Source organism: Rutilus rutilus (assembly GCF_951802725.1).
Source record: "Rutilus rutilus genome assembly, chromosome: 12".
NCBI classification, from domain to species: domain Eukaryota; kingdom Metazoa; phylum Chordata; class Actinopteri; order Cypriniformes; family Leuciscidae; genus Rutilus; species Rutilus rutilus.
Window position 1 is genome coordinate 10,512,194 of NC_140217.1, and position 16,574 is coordinate 10,528,767.

Below are 16,574 nucleotides of genomic sequence, written 5' to 3' on the forward strand. Positions count from 1 at the left end.
TTGTGTTCACAAATGCAAGTTTAAACATTCAGGAGAGTATGGTGAACTTTTGTATAAGCATAAATGAGGGTATGTGGTCAGTTGTTTTAGTTCCTCATGTTGTGATGACGATGCTACAGCAACACTTAGAAGAGCCCCGCAAGCTAGAATGACTCTGATTGGATCCTAGTCTGTTGCTATGGAGGGGGAGGCTGCCTTCCTATTGGTCAATGCTGCCTTGGCCTAGAGCTGATAAGGGTTGTATCTTTTTATTGTTATGGTCACAGATAGGAAGTGGAAGGTCATTGATTTTGGACATCTGTCTGGGGGATCTATTGATGTAAAATGTTTTTATCAAAACATGTATGTAGAATATGGCTTTTTTACTTTCTGTGCTGGATTGTAGTTTGGTTTGGCAGGGATTCTCTGCCACGTGGGGGTTGACATAAACAGAGCTTTGATTATCCCTATGTTGAAGATAATTACTAAGGCATGTGCTTTGTATGACAGAGAAGGGGAGAAAATAGGGAGGGAGCACAACCGAATGGAGAATTTTCTCACGCTCAACTCAGACTGGCTTCAGGGGAATTATGGGCTAGGGATATGCAGTACTCAGTTGGTTTTCTGAATGACTAGTGGGTCCTAAGGAAGCCCTGTATAATTAAGTTGGTTTAGGGCCATGCCCATCAGACATGTTTCAAAGAATGTATTTTTGCATTCAGAATAGTGCTGGGCGGTATGACCAAAAATCCATATCATGGTATTTTTCAAAATGATACCGGTTTCATAGTATATGACGGTATTTATTTTTTTCAAGCATGACTGGGTGTTAATCACATTTTCTACTGATTGAGAGAGGAAATACTGCAGTTGATTGACTTAGAATGCCCTATTTTTACTGTCATGTGTGAATATTGTAGAAGAAATCCACACTAGTATTAATACAGGTTTGCAAGGCTGTTTACAAAGAGGTGACAGCAGGAGGCGCTTTAGGAGCGGCAGAAATATCGGTTTCCCCGGTAACGGCTGTACACAAAGCAGGCTCATAACTCTGCTTTATCAGGAAAGATAAAGAAAGATTAAATTGAAATAACATTGAAACTCTAACTTCAAGAACATTCATATAAAAACACCCGCGCCGCGGTTTGATGTGAAATGTGCAGTGCTCATGTTTATTCAACGATGTCAAAGCCTTTTGGAAAATCTATTTGTGGTTGGCAGTGTTGATATTGTGAACCAATGTATGGGAAACACTGTAATATAATTTGACAGCTATCAATTATAGTTTATCCTATCCATCTTCACTGTCACGCTAGTAACACATATAGCTGTGACCTCAGTGCAACAGTGAAAAGCGACCCCTCTCAAACAGTGTTGCGCCGCGTTCAGATCGTTGTTGTTGTATTGCTGTATATTAAAAATTCCTATCATAACAAAAATAAACACCGGTATTCGGTATACCGCCCAGCACTAATTCAGAAACAGCTGTACATAAAACTGCAGAATGAATGCAGCAAAAAATGTATAGCTTTGCTTTAATTTAAAGAGGATGATTATACGGGGCATCGGCGTCAACGCTTGATGGAGGGCGTGTCTGAAGCTTGGTGCTGACGCGACCGTCATAGTGACAATAGCCAATCACATTCCTTTCCGGTGTTGCATGAACGCAATAGAGCTGGTAAGTCCCGCCCCCTTCGCTAACCCCGCTGGACCTCTAGGTTGAAAAACCGTCAATGCAAGTGAATGGGAGAAAATAATTATTTTCTGGTCCTGTTTGAATTGTGCCATGAATGTGAACATATGTTGTCTGTGAATTTTTTTATATAATCTTTCGTGTGAAGAATGCTACATTTTAGCGGGTAGAAGTTAGGTTAGACTTTGTGTGAGAGCACTTTGTGGACTACAACTCTTCGCTGCTTTCGACGCGTTTGAAACGTCACCACCATTCGCACACGGACACTAGCTCACGGATCCCGCTAAACATGACTGTGTCTTTGGTGCACTTCACCGCCTTCTTTCAGGGAGAGGACAAAATCGTTGAGGTTGGCGAAAACCACGGGTAAGTCAACTTTATGGGGTGCCGTCACATAGGCGACATGTAGTCTTTCTCGTTATGTCTTTTCCACAACTGCTAGCCGAAGAATCATACCATATACTGTCAAACTCGTAACATGAAAGATTATATAAAAAATTCACAGACAACATATGTTCACATTCATGGCACAATTCAAACGGGACCAGAAAATAATTATTTTCTCCCATTCACTTGCATTGACGATTTTTCAACCTAGAGGTCCAGCGGGGTTAGCGAAGGGGGCGGGACTTACCAGCTCTATTGACTAGCGTCTGCGCTAGGATATTTGCATAGGCGATCTAATTGGCTGATGCCTGCGTTGGCGCTTAAAGTTGAAAAGTTTTCAAATTCTGCCATGAGCAACGCCATGTAAACCACATTTTAGTTCAGCAATGCATGACGTCACCCATTCAAAGTAAATGAGAAGCGCTAAAGCTGACACCCCGTGTGAATGCACCGTTAGAGAGAGAGCTTTGCTTAGAGGGTTTTAGAAAGCACATAAAAACACACACGCCACAATCCATTTTCTGGCTTTGAGTTCATTCCCTTTGAAGTGTACAATTTTTTAATGGGTGTGTTGCAGATATCTTAGAGAGCAGGATGGCCAATATAAAGCCTATATAAGCTGATTGAACTTGGCGAAAAATAAATCTGTAATATAACCGATTTAGGGTATATTATTTATATCCTATTTATACCCTATAGTTTTTCCTTTGTTTTTTACAGACGACAATGTTGTCAAAATGATCCCTTTTACAAGGATCCACAAAAACAACTATGCATAACAGTGCTGTGTTATGCATGCCAGGCAGTGGCCGGATAGTTGACGACACCACTTTTAAAGAAAAACTAAGGGCCTTTGGACTAAACGCATAATATGCATGCGCATGATGTTACAGGTTTCACAAATTGTTGTTTAAAACGCTGTTTACATGGAGGCGATAACGGTAATGTTTTCAAAATCTTGCACTTTGAAACCAGGGGCCTTATGTTTTCAGGCCCCCAAAACGCATAAAAAGTTTGAAAGCGTGTCTTGTAAACGGCCCCTTATACTTTTAGATAGCAGTTTCTTGATTCTGTAGATGTATTTTAGTTTTTTCACACAAATAAATAAGTTATTAATTTATTAGACAGGACTGTTAAACAAACACGGTAAACTAATGAAGACAGAGAATGGGAGCTCCTGTGAATCTGCACTCTCAGCACTTTCAAAATAAAAGTCCCGCTTCCAACACTTATCAAGTGAACAGATGAGCTGATGCCAATGATAAAAAAAAAAAGCCATCAAGCACTTATAGAGTTGTCAGCTTGTCGCCAACCAGGTCATTGAACCGAGAACTCTGAAACTGAAAACTGAAAACCATCTCTTTCAGACAAGTCTGATTTATATTGAGAAAGCAGATGAATGAACTTACTCGGGCCATTTGGAATGCTCTGAGGATTTGACTGATGGGGTAAAAAGTTACTTTAACAGTGTTACGCCCCGTCTAGGGTAAAGGACGTAACATAAAAAAAGGAAACGATGCGGTTTCTTTTTATGGAAAAGTAAATGAAACAATATTTATTGAGTTTTAACTGGTTTATAATACAATTGGGGATTTTACCTCAGGAGCCGACAGAGCCCAAAACAACAAACAAAAAAGTAACTAGTTTGTATGTACCTCTTACTGCCCTAGAAAAGAAAAAAGAAAAGAAAATACAATTACTTCCCTAACTCCCCAATCCAAAACAGGCAATAAAGATCAAACAAAAAGGTGGCGTAGGTCTCCCTACCTCCCAAATCCAAAACACAAGTATATACAGGTATAAGAGCAAATAAATCAGTGCAGGGGTAATCTGGAATCTAGGTCATTAAACAGGCGGTAGTCATTATCACGAATATGGCAGTTCACAAGAAACAAACAAACTCTTCTCACTTAAACAAATTCTCAAATGCACACCCCAGAATAAACACTCACAACAGTCTTACTAATACACTTAGTAGCAAAGTCAGGCAAGACAAGTGTAGCGAGTGAGCACCAGGCTAATGAAAGCAGTGACGAAGGAGGCTTTTATACACGTCCAGGCGTCAGCTGATCAATCGGCTTGACACCAATCAGACTGCAGGAACCAATCCGGTCTTCTTCCTGGATAAAAACAAACACCTCCCACAACAGCATAAAACACATAAACAGACCAAAAGGGACGTAACAACAGTTACTTTGGTTGAAAAGCAGTAATAGTACAGCTAAAACATGCTGGAAATATGTTTATGACCTGATTTTATGACTTTTTATCCAAACAAAACTTGTATGCACGAGTTGGTTTAAATAGCTTTTTATCCCTATCCCTAGTGCATCTATTATGCTATTTTAAAGTTTCCTAATGTTGTTTTGTAGTCTCCTACAACAGGTTTACATGCATCAAAGGTAATTTCATTACATGCATCAAAGGTTTCATTTTCTCATAATATACATTTGCACATCACATTTTTCAGTGATTCTCAAACGACTCATCAGATGAATCAGTCTCTCTAAATCCCTCCTTTCCACGAGCTACTCTGCTCTGATTGGCCAGACAGCTCAGTTTGTTGTGATTGGTCTACCGCGTACAGCACGCGTCAAACAAAAATGCCCATTGCCATAACTGACTGTCAGCTCTGTCCTGCAGCTCAGCAATTTTATACAGTAAACTAAAGACAGTAAACGATTATCTTAGCTCAGTAAACTTATCAATGACGTTGATTTTACCATATCAATCTGAGCGCGAGTCCGATGTTGATGAAACACTGGAAGAACTAGTCATTCAACCTGAACCTCCATTGCAAGGACGACTCGACTCACGTTTCTCAGTGACACTACTCAGTTTGAGGTACATTATATGTTGCAACTGTAATTCCTCACCATCAGCATTAACAAGTGCATGTCCATCAACAACCTGATTATTTTACACTTATTTATTTACAGAGTATTTTTCTAATTTATTGCGGTGAACATGTGGGAACTGGATCAATAACTGAATACATTAGCCGAGCTCTAATGTGAATGACTGATGTAACAAATCTGTTGGTAAAACAAATCTTGCTCCATGCTTAATCTTTACTCAAAGTAGTAAGAACAATAGACTATCTGCATCAATAGACACAGTTTTAGGTAATAATGGCCCACTGCTGATTAGCAGAAGTATTTCAGTAAGAGAGTAATAACGTGAGTTAGCCACTGGTAAAAAAAAAAAACTATACATCAATAATTAGTCATACTTACAGGTTGCGATTTTGAGGAGCAAGTTGGTCCAAATTAACTGGGTACTGACCCGTCTCTCAAGAGCAAGCGTTTTGCAAATATTGCACTGAATTCCGAGATTTTGAGAAGCAATCGTCAGTAATATGAAGGGAACACAGCAAAAGTTTAGGATTATACTGCTGTGGTATCGTGGTAAAGATGAATTTTAACCACTGAATCTTCACATGCTCGTCCTTGGGCAGTGAAAAAAAAACTGGCTTTACCTTCACATTGTAGAGCACAGGGTCTTCTCGACATGATGCTATATCCAGTATCCACAGGAATCTGGTGTCTGCACGCGCAGTAATGGCTTATGACTCGTTTGAAAAACAATTAATTTCATTGACTCAGAGTCGATTCTTACTTTTGAGAGACAACTTTATATACGGCGCACTTTCAGATTTAAAACTTTGCAGGATGTTTTCATTCACTTAGAGCTATGTTGCACACTACATGAAAGGTCATTTTCAAAAATCCATTATAAGGGCGATTTAAAGCATGCAATAACCTTTGAGCTAAGAGACATCAAATTAATTTTAGTATTGTTTATTGCAAATGCAAAGTATTTTAGATTCGTAAAGGGGATATCTAATACCTGTTTCACACATACTCCGTTTGCAGTGCATATTTTTCACACTGCAGTGCACGCGGAGGCGATCCGGCAATGCGTTCCAGGAGCGATGCGTATAGAGCAGTGCAGTGATAGTTTCCACACAGAGTCTATTTTTGCTGTGCTGCACACGCTATTTCTATTTCATGCATTCTGACTTATTTGCATTGTTAAACAGTTGGATTCTCCTGCTAAACATGGCCAAAGTTTTTCGGCTGTTTTCGGAAAGAAGCGGTACAGCTGTATCTCTCTTTTATAAATCTGATAAAACTAAAGACTCCTCTAAGATATGAAGGATGCAATACTATAGGTACTCAAGATTAACACGAGATTGGCAGAAACTGTGTGTGTTATGTAGCCTGGAAATCCAGAACTAAATCTAAAAGATAATGGTCTGGCGTCGACTAATGAAAATCGCCCAGCTCGAGGGGCGGCACCAAGCATGCATTTGAAAATCTCACTGCACACAATTGGATAACACTACGACCAATCACAACAATAAACCCCATACGCTTAGCTACCAGCGGAGCTAACCGGTAGATTATACTCTTACCGCATCCAGTCGGCAAAACAGCAAATACATCCTCCTTTCAAAGGAACGATTCGAGCAGCATCTTCTGTTCCTGTTTTAGATAAAAAGCCATGTCTAACTTGTTCATTGTAGCCGCCAAAGCCATTTCAAACAACTGGTATTCATCCATAGCCTTCTCGCAATGTTTACTAATGACTTCGACATCACAGCGCTGTCCTCATCTGTTTAGCCCGCCTATATCAGATAACCCGATGTGATTGGTGCAGCTCAGATCGAGGGGCATATTTAATGAGCATCATTACTGGACACCAGAGTAACTCGCTGAGCAAATTCAACTTGTGCTCTGAGAACTCTGGATTACCAGGGTATGTGTTATGTCCCCTTTATGGGCTGTTGTTAAAATGAATCATGGTTGCAACTTGCAACAAACCAGTTCATTTCATTGAAACAAATGGCTTAGTACACAGGAGGTTCCGATCACTGCTGGTCAGCAGTTCTGACACATTACTACTTTTTCTGCATTGTCAAAGCGTTTTGGATAAAGAATCAGGAACTAGAATTAGAGAAACTTAAGAGTTGTGTAGTAGCCTAGTGGTCAACCAATATTGTTTTTTTGATGGCGGATATCTTAGAGAGAAGGTTGGCCGATGGCCGATATAAAGCCTGTGTGTGTGTATAGTTACGTTCACATACAGTTCTGTTATTTAATTACGGGAGTGACGCACCCAAAATTTTCAGGACTCACGAGTCACAACGCATTCTCGGAAAACCCGCGCTGTGTTAACGGAACCGCACCGGACAAATAGTTGTCTGTCGCGTCATAGAGTCGTTCTGCTAAGGGGTTTTGTTTGTGGTTTTGCCTTCGGTAACTTACAGCGACGGAGATATGAGCCGTGTGTGTCATCTGAAGATTTTAGATTCAGTCTTTTCTCCACCGGAGCGGCTCCCGTCAGTTTTGTGTTCTATGCGCGAGACGCTGTAAAGGACGTGAAACGCGAGTGATTACGCTGAAGCTTCTGTCGGTTATTGAAAATTTGACGGAACTCGCGGGTCAATTGAACTCTTGTCGTGTCGAAACTGATAAGACTTTTTCAGTTTTATGGACGTCGCCATCTTTGATATTACTTCGGTCACTGTCGCTATGGTTACTGGGGCTTGACTCTAGTCGTTGCACGTTCGTACAGAGACAGCAAGTTAACGTTATTCAAGACGCTGCTGTAATTTGCTGTGTGAACGGGACATTTCGAGACCTGTAAGTAAATGCGGTTGTCAATCCCAAAAATTGACAGTGTGAACGTAGCCTTAAAAGTCTGGCGTGCCGTCAAAATAAAAGCCCCGTCTCCAATACATCGCCAAACAGAAAAACATATTGAAGAACCGATTAATAAAAATGTCAAATATCGATCGACCACTATTCTGTAGTAAACAGTGCCAAAACAATCACACAACTGGCAGAGAAGAATTGTCCATTGATTAGATTGTGATCATTTAAAGAAGACCTGTTGGCAGAACAGTTAAACTTATTAGGCATAGTTAAGCACAACAGGAACCACAACTAGGCCTATGTGACAGAGGAGAAGGGCATGACTGAACAAGCGGGGAGGAAGAAAGAGAGAGAATAATAAAGTTATGGGTCTCCACCCATCTAGAGATAAGGTATCCTTATTTGCCTTTGGTATAATTACCCCCTGTCTGAGAGATGAAGGTAAAATTCCATTATAGATTCATTAAACATAGCTAAAATAAATGGGGAAATTCATTCGTAAACCCATCATTACCTTTATTCTTCAAACTGTTTTCTCTTATGTTTGCCAGCAGGCTGAAACTAGGATTGGATTCCCTAATTGATCAGTCTCAGTCTGGTTTCATGAAAGGGAGGCATATATGTAATAATATTCGTCTTATTCTTGATTTTATTGATTATAGTCACCTTCTCAATGATGACAATCTAATTCTATTTGTTGATTTTAATAAAGCGTTCAATGCAGTAGAACACAAATTCATGTTCGCAACATTAGAATAGGCTAGTTTAAATTTGGGCATTTTTTTAGAAAGGCAATTACAACCCTGTACACCGAATGTAACGGCTCTGTTAAAATGGATAATGGGACTTCTGGTAGATTTTTTTCTTTCTAGGGGCATCAGACGAGGCTGCCCAATCTCACCATTTATTTAGTTTTTTACTTTCTTGCTATGTAAATAGGAATTTCTTTCAAGGTATTAACATTTTTGGGAATGAATTACAAATTTGGCAGCTAGCCGATGACGCAAAACTATTAAAAAAAAAAAAATGCTGCAAAGCAATTCATACCATAAATAATTTATCTAAAGTATCTGGTCTTAACCTTAATATTAGCAAATGTGAGATATTTCCACTTAGGAGTGTTAATCTTGAAGAAATTGATGCAGTCCCTGTTAAGGAGGTAGTCACATATCTTGGTGTAAAACTTTGTAAAGATGAATCATAGCGTGCTTCTCTTAACTTTAATCTGATTATCAACAGTACAAAAAGAAAGTTTGGCTCTTGGTTGCAGAGATTTATCCATTTATGGTCGTGTCTTATTGTCTAAATCTGAAGGTTTGTCAAGGTCTACGTATATTTCCCAAGCTCTATTTGTACCCACGACATTTACCAAAGATTTTGACAAGTTGTTATTTGATTTTGTGTGGGAAAAACAAACCTCATTATTTAAAGAAAAATATATTATGCAATCCATATGATCAGAGTGGTTTGAATGTTGTGGATTTTACAACTTTGAATGGCACTTTTAAAATAAATTGGCTAAAATGTTTTATTAAAAATAATTGCTCTATGTGGAATATTTTCCCTAACCATTTAGGCTAATTATTAATCAACTTGGTGGTATAATTTTTTTTCCTTAGATGCAGTTTTGATATTAACAAAATACCTCTTTGTTTATCTAATTTTCACAATCAAGTCCTTTTGACGTGGTGTTTGGCTTTTAAACATAACTTCTATCCTCACTCCTTTTTTATTTGGAATAAGTATATCACACACCAAAGAAAAACTTTATTTTTTAGACATTCATTTTTTGAGTATTACTGAACTATGTCTGAAATTTAGGAAGGAAGTAGGAAGTACATTTTCCAAACATTTGTTTTTAGATAAACTTGATTTAATTAATGATAAATGCAGTAACCAATCGATTAGATCTCTTTTTGTTAATATCTCTTCTCCTCCATCTAAATTTGTTTGGTTTAATGTGTTTCCCTCATTTGAGTGGGGACATTTTTGGGGAGTTCTGTAACAAATAAAAGTAACCAAAGAAGTGTAATTTAAAATTGCTCACAGAATATATCCTGCGAACGACACATTAGAGCGTTTTCATCTGGATATTGATTACAATTGCTGTTTTTGTAATTGTGAAAGAAAGACTATTGTGCACTTATTTTTTGAATGTCTTTTAAATCTTTTGGTATGAGATGTCTCAATTTCTAGGTGTTAAAATGAACTGCAACTTAGTCTTAAATTTGTCATCTGTCTTACTTCATACAAATGAATATGACTTTTCCAAAAGAAAAATTTTATCGATTTGTTTTTGTTATTAGGAAAATGTTATATTCATCAACCTAAATGGAGTAATTCAAAACCCAAGTTTGCTCAATCTGTAAAGTTTTAAAAAAATCGAAAAGCCCAAAGATCTATATCTCTGCTAAATGAATTTAACATATGTTTGTGATGCCCTTTATTTTTAAGTGTCTTTTTCTTTTCTTTTTTTTTTACATTATTGTTAGGTTTCAAGTTATACTTACAAAATGTGTAAAAGAAATGTGTCAAGAACTTGAAAATTAGAGCCATATGCATTATATTGAAAATCTCAACTACCTAATTTTTTGGTGCAAAATGTAACTTATTACTCTTATATAACTGCTCTTTATATAAAGTTGGATATATAAGCATGTCCAACTTTATATGCATACATACAGTATACTTGCATAGAGCGAAATATGTTATATCTGGCATATTTCAACTGTTTGATTGTTATATCATAGAAAAATGTAAACTATATTATCGCCTGACTCATAAACATTAACATCATGATTTTCTGCCAGGATGCTTTGGAAACTGTGTGTATTGTGAAACCTGCTATACGAATATATTTGACTTGACTTGGCTAGATTTTCCTACTAATTCCATGTTGGTTTAATGCAACTTCTAGTCTTCCAATCTTATAACACAGATTGTTCTCTCTCTTACAGGTAGATTCATGTGGACACGTGGTGTACCCTGATTTCCCAGCCCTTTCCCCTTCCCTCAGTCACCCCTTCCCTACAACCTGTTCGCTCCGTCCAGTGCACTACGGTCACCATGACGTCCACCTTGCAGACCTTAGCCTTTAAGCTGGCCCCTCCCTCAAGAGAAGCTGGACCAGAGCCTTGTAGCGATGGAGTGGGACAACGTTATGAGGTGGTCCCTTCGGTGGTCTGCTCTATGTGCTGTCTCTTCGGAATCATCTATTGCTTCTTTGGTGAGTTGAGTCTTCATGTTTATGCGCATTACCAAGACACAATATTTGTATATGTTACCAAGATTCAATGTTAATAACTGTATTACAGTTAACAATCTGTAGATGGCACATGATCTGTCCCTATTATAATTATTTCTCAGAGTTATGGTGGTGGTGGTTTTCAATTTTTATTCCGTTTCTGTGTCAAACCCATGTTCTCTTGATCTGAGTTGTTTTTTGCCCTCTTTTTAATATTGATGAGGTTCTAAATAAGGTCATAGCTTGTATAACTGTACTGCATTCTTCTTGAGATGGCTACAGATTTAAAGGGAACATATTCTATTTTTTTGGACCATTCAATCCACTTATGATGTTTTTGACACCGTACCTTTAAACCTTCTCTATTTTGAATGGCTACCCACATTGCATGAGAAATGCAAATTAAAGAAATTAACAATGTAATAGCATTGTTATGAAAATAAACTTTTCTGAAAAACCAGTTTGCACACAATTTACAATGTACCTTCTGTTATCTGATTGATAGTACATACTTTTTTAATAACGTAAAAAGCCTTTTAGAATAATTCTAAAAACGTCCACAATTAAAACTACTGAGCTTTGATTGTGAAACTATGCATTTAAATATAATCTTAATCAGACAATTTATAGAGTGAAAACTGATTTATTTGCATATGTGCATTTAATGTACAGTAAGTTATCTGTATAAATAACATCTACATCAAATTTGAGCATATTTTATGCCTCTGAATAAACTTAAGGTGGGTCGTTCTTGTTAAATCAACCAATTTTGAGAAACTTCCCCGCCTAATTTTTTTATTTTGTAAAAAAAAAAAAAAAAAGTAAGCAAGACAAACATAAATAGTGATGAAAGATAAAATATGAAATGTCATGGATGTATATTTTACTGAATAATCCACTATTTAAAAGTACTGCTGATTTAAAAAAATAAATAATAATAATTCAAAGAGGAACAGTTGAGGAACAAATAACGTTGAAACTAGAAATGTATCTTGTTTTTCCTATCAAAACAATTGCATTGAACGACAAAGTGCCACAAGTATTATTTTCCAAAGGACTGTGTGCCTGTAACTCTAAAAGTATTAAAGATATCTTAATATCCTTCTAGATTCTGGTTCTTAATAAATGTTTATTTTGTAATGTTAATTTTTAAGGTCCTATTAGGTTTAATCCCAGAGACATGGGGATCTCAATGTGGTTCCACGCTGAAAAAAAGAAGATTTGTGCTGCTTGTTTAAATTAATTAATTAAAATGAGCTAAAGCAACACAATTGCTATACATTTTGTCCTAACTTAATTTCATTGTGTTCAATCCACTTAAATATATTTAGAATTTAAGTTTACTTTTACCATTTGTGTTGGGATTACATGAATGATTTTTGTTGCATTAACTGAAACTGGGGTTAGGAATTATATTTCCCAGCATGCTTTGGATATGGCTGGATCTGGAGAGTAAATGTTTAAATTAAGTGTGATTTAATGTATTTTGGAGTGAAGGGAAAGACCTGTTAATGTTTAATGTTCAGTTATGTTTGACATTTAAGAGTTTCTGTTATGTTGACGTTTTTATGGTTAACATTGTGCAGAAAAGTAGAGCTTATGGTTAGGTTGTGGATGGCTGCATACAAAAACTATGCTGCATGATTCTACGTCCAATGAGCAATAGCTTTGCTAATGCCAGTGCATTAACAAGTAAGCTATCTTTCTACTTGTGCCGTGCTAGTTGCAGACAGTCTATTAATTGTACAGCATAACTGAATGTCAAATACAAACAGGTCTTTTCCCTTACTCAAATCACAGACTTGAATATATTGGAATCTTCTCAATATATTTGTATAATATAACTGAAATAGCTCAAATAAATTAAAAATATTAACTAAAAATATATGTTTAAATGAATTCAGTGCATGTTCAAATTGTTGAATGTTACCCATTTTTAATGTTCAAAAAACAAATGTGGGTAACTTTTCAGCTGATAAAGAATAATTTCTGAAGTGTGTGTGAAATAATACTGAAACTAGAGATGTGTTTCCCTCTATCAAAACAATATTATGTCTGTCTTCTTCATTCATGTATTTCTCTCATCAGTAAATTTCTTTTACATTTTTTTTAGCCGGGGACCGGGAGTTGACACGTAATGACCATAGATAAAAGGATTTCATAGATATGAAATGTGCATATCTATTTTCATAATGTACATTGTAATGTGATGCCTAAATTCACTTGTAGCATTTAAAATGAATTTATGTAACTTTTTAATGATTTTTTTATTTAATACCGTTATTTTTTAGTATTACACATGAAAGGTATAATCTTGAGTGCTTCAACTTTAAAGTGTTTTTTTTTTTTTCACTTACAAATATAGAAAGTGTTGAGCTGCTATTCTTGAGCTGTGAAATCAGTCACTCTGTATGTACAAACTTTCAGTATTTATCCACCTCGGATGTCTTTCTCTTCTCCCTCCTTCACTCTTTCGCACATTTGTTCACTCATTCAACTCTCACCTCCAGTTCTCTTTCCCTTTTGCAGGTTACCGCTGTTTTAAGGCTGTACTCTTTCTCACGGGTCTGATGTTCGGTTCTGTGATCATCTTCCTGCTCTGTTACAAGGAGCGAATATTAGACACGCAGCTGAGCATTGAGGCCAGCGTGGGCATCGGGCTGGGCATCGGCACCCTGTGCGGCCTGGTGACTATGCTGGTACGGAGCGTTGGGCTTTTCATGGTGGGGCTGCTCCTGGGCCTGCTGGTGGGCATCGGGACCCTGATAGGCATGGAGGAGCTGTCATCCAACCCCCCGCGGTCAGTGTGGGTGCCCCTGGGCGTGCTGCTGGGGCTGGGCATGCTGTTCGCCGTCCTCACCCTGCAGTGGCAGAGATGCTTCACCACGCTCTCCACAGCCGTGTTCGGGGCTGCAGTGATCGTCGTGGCCACTGATTATTTCGTGGAGCTCTTTGGACTTGTGAGGTATATTTACGATCGGGTGAAAACGGGCCCCCGGGAGCCGGTGTGCTGGACTACGTGGGTGGTCCTGGGAGCCTGGCCTGCTCTCGCCTTGCTGGGTGTTTTGGTGCAGTGGAGAGTGACGGCAGAGGGCTACTCCCACACGAAGGGTGAGTCAGGGAGAGACAGAGTGTTGTTTGGAGTATGTGACACACTGTTCTTGTAGATTTACTGTACCGGAGAGGGAGAGAAGGTTTGTATGAATGTGTGCGCAGCACGGCAGATGGTTCCTGTCTGTCGGCGTGCTCTCAGGCCTGTGTGACTAATGATCACAGAAACAATCATGCAGAGCAGAGCATCAGGTCATGGAGAGGTTCTCTCTGTCTCTCCAAGGCAGTTTCCATTCCAAGTGTGTGTCCACTGAATGGTTTTTAATGTCAAATTTCTTCAAGAGTGAGTTTACATGAATGCTCTGGCATTATTTCACCCTCATGTCATTCCAAGACTGCATGATTTTCTTTCATCCATGGATCAGGAGGAGATGTTTTGCAGAACGTGCCTCTTTTGAAATAGGCACAGATGCTGTCAAACTCCAAAAATAAAAGACCATAAAAGTAGTTTATACTAGGGCTGAATGATTAATCAAAATTAAATTGAAATATTGCTTAGTGTGATTATCAATAGCAAAGGCTGCGATTATATTAAATAAAAAACATATGCACAGCGGCACTGTTTTCATTTGCACGCGTGCAGCTCATGAATACGGTGTTTTCAGTGTCTCCAAGCAGCTCGAAAGCATTTATAATTAAAGAGAAAAGCTTTAAAGTCTTCAAAAAAAATGTTGACCTAAAAATCGAATTAACAATCAATGCATGGAACCAAGTCACAGCCTGCATTTTTTTCTTTGTCAATAATCTGTTTTACTTAGATGTACAATGTCACAATACGGAAGAAAAGAGCTGTCTCTACTTACATTTCATTGCGAAGTTTTCAGCCAAAATAAAAGCTTGATTTGGAAGAAATAAATATTAGAATTGTAATTTTACAGTTGTACTGTAATCATAATGGTATTTTTTCTTAAATACTCTATTTTTATAATTTTTATACTATTGTAACCTGGAGCTCTTTGCAATAAAATTTGTATTAGTCCCCCCCCCCAAAATCATGCATCCAATTCTATACAACTTTTGCGCTATATGTTAAATGGCAGAGAATGCGACTTTGATCCATCAAACATATATGTAGGATTTTAAAGAGTGTGCATGACTGTAGAAAAGAATGGATGATTAAAATAAAGGAAAAATAGTACACCACTAACACAGTACATGTAAACATACTCTGTCTGTGTTCATCGCATTAAGTTATTGAATGGATTGGGAATAATACATCACATGACACACCACATGTATTACTACATTTATGGTACTTTTGTGGTGCTTCATTTGTTTGACAATGTTCATTCCCATTCACTTTAGTTGTATAGAAACCAGTAGTTTAGAAATGAGTTAGTAGAAATAGTTTTCATGTATTATTATTAATATACATTCAATGTATGTTACTGTTATGTAATGCACTCTTTCTCTCTTTTTCAGTGATGATCAGTCGTCAGCAGCGACGAGTTCAGCTCATGCGTATTCGTCAGAAGGAGGAGAGGAGGGAAAGCAGCAGGAAGAAAAAAAAGAAGCAGAAGCAGGACTCACAACACACACATGCCGCCAAAGCCCTGCACCCAGAGCCTGCCTACCGCAGGAAACCCAACCCTATACGACGCTTTGACGGTGATGTACTTTCTCCTGTGAGTCCACACACACACACCGTCCTATACATGCATACTTGCACAAATTATACACACATACTGGAGGGCAATGTTCGAAATTAATGGGGCTTGGGGTCAAAAAAATTCATAATGCTCCCATAATGAATTCCTTGGGGAATTTTTGTTTTTGTAGCTTGGTTAATTTTTCTAATTATCTGGATGGAGAATTTATTTAAGCCTTTGACGCACACAATCACACCAGTGTATTTAAAACTCTCAGTGCATCATGTGATCAACTGCTGAATTCAAATCTGCTTTTGTTCTTTGACTGGCGCCAAGCCAGAGAGAGACTTATCGTATATCACAACTGTTCAGTGTTTTCTTGTTTATTTTAGGTTTCGAACATTTAAATACACATATGTACTAGCAGAAACATTTATAGTTTGTAAAATACACGCTGATGTCTATTGAAGCAGAAAATCTATGGGAAATAATTGAACCCCTTTCAAACAGAATTTGACTGTGTGTTTTATGTTACAAACACATTGGGGAGGTAACTATAACATTTATTTTATTCTTCTCCCAGTTCACTGGCCACTTACTTTCATGAATTTCAGGAGAAGTGAATAAATGTATCTGTTGTAAATCTGGCAGACATTAGCATGACCTTAAATGTGTGTAGACAAAATACATTTATTTACATGTATTGTATTAGAAAATCAGATAGTTCACAATCTGGTTTACAAGTTTGTGAATATTTTAAATAAAAATAAAATAAAACTGATTCATCGGTGTATGACTGATGTATCGTTTTATTTTATTTTGTCCGATATTGTGGCCGCGGTGTCACGTGACAAGCTTGACGCATCTTCATGGAAATAGTGAGTTATACATTTTGAAATAAGTCTCCCTTT

At 37.6% G+C, this 16,574-nt stretch overlaps 1 protein-coding gene across 1 annotated transcript in view; it reads left to right on the forward strand.

Annotated features, from left to right (window-relative positions):
* Positions 1–16,574, forward strand: part of tmem198ab (transmembrane protein 198ab) — a 35,567-nt gene that overhangs the window by 17,092 nt on the left and 1,901 nt on the right. The window contains exons 3-5 of the mRNA XM_084425579.1: positions 10,677–10,945; positions 13,493–14,074; positions 15,497–15,699. Coding sequence (XP_084281705.1) covers positions 10,786–10,945; positions 13,493–14,074; positions 15,497–15,699 — 945 coding nt within the window. The 5' untranslated portion in view covers positions 10,677–10,785. The remainder of the gene's footprint in view (positions 1–10,676; positions 10,946–13,492; positions 14,075–15,496; positions 15,700–16,574) is intronic.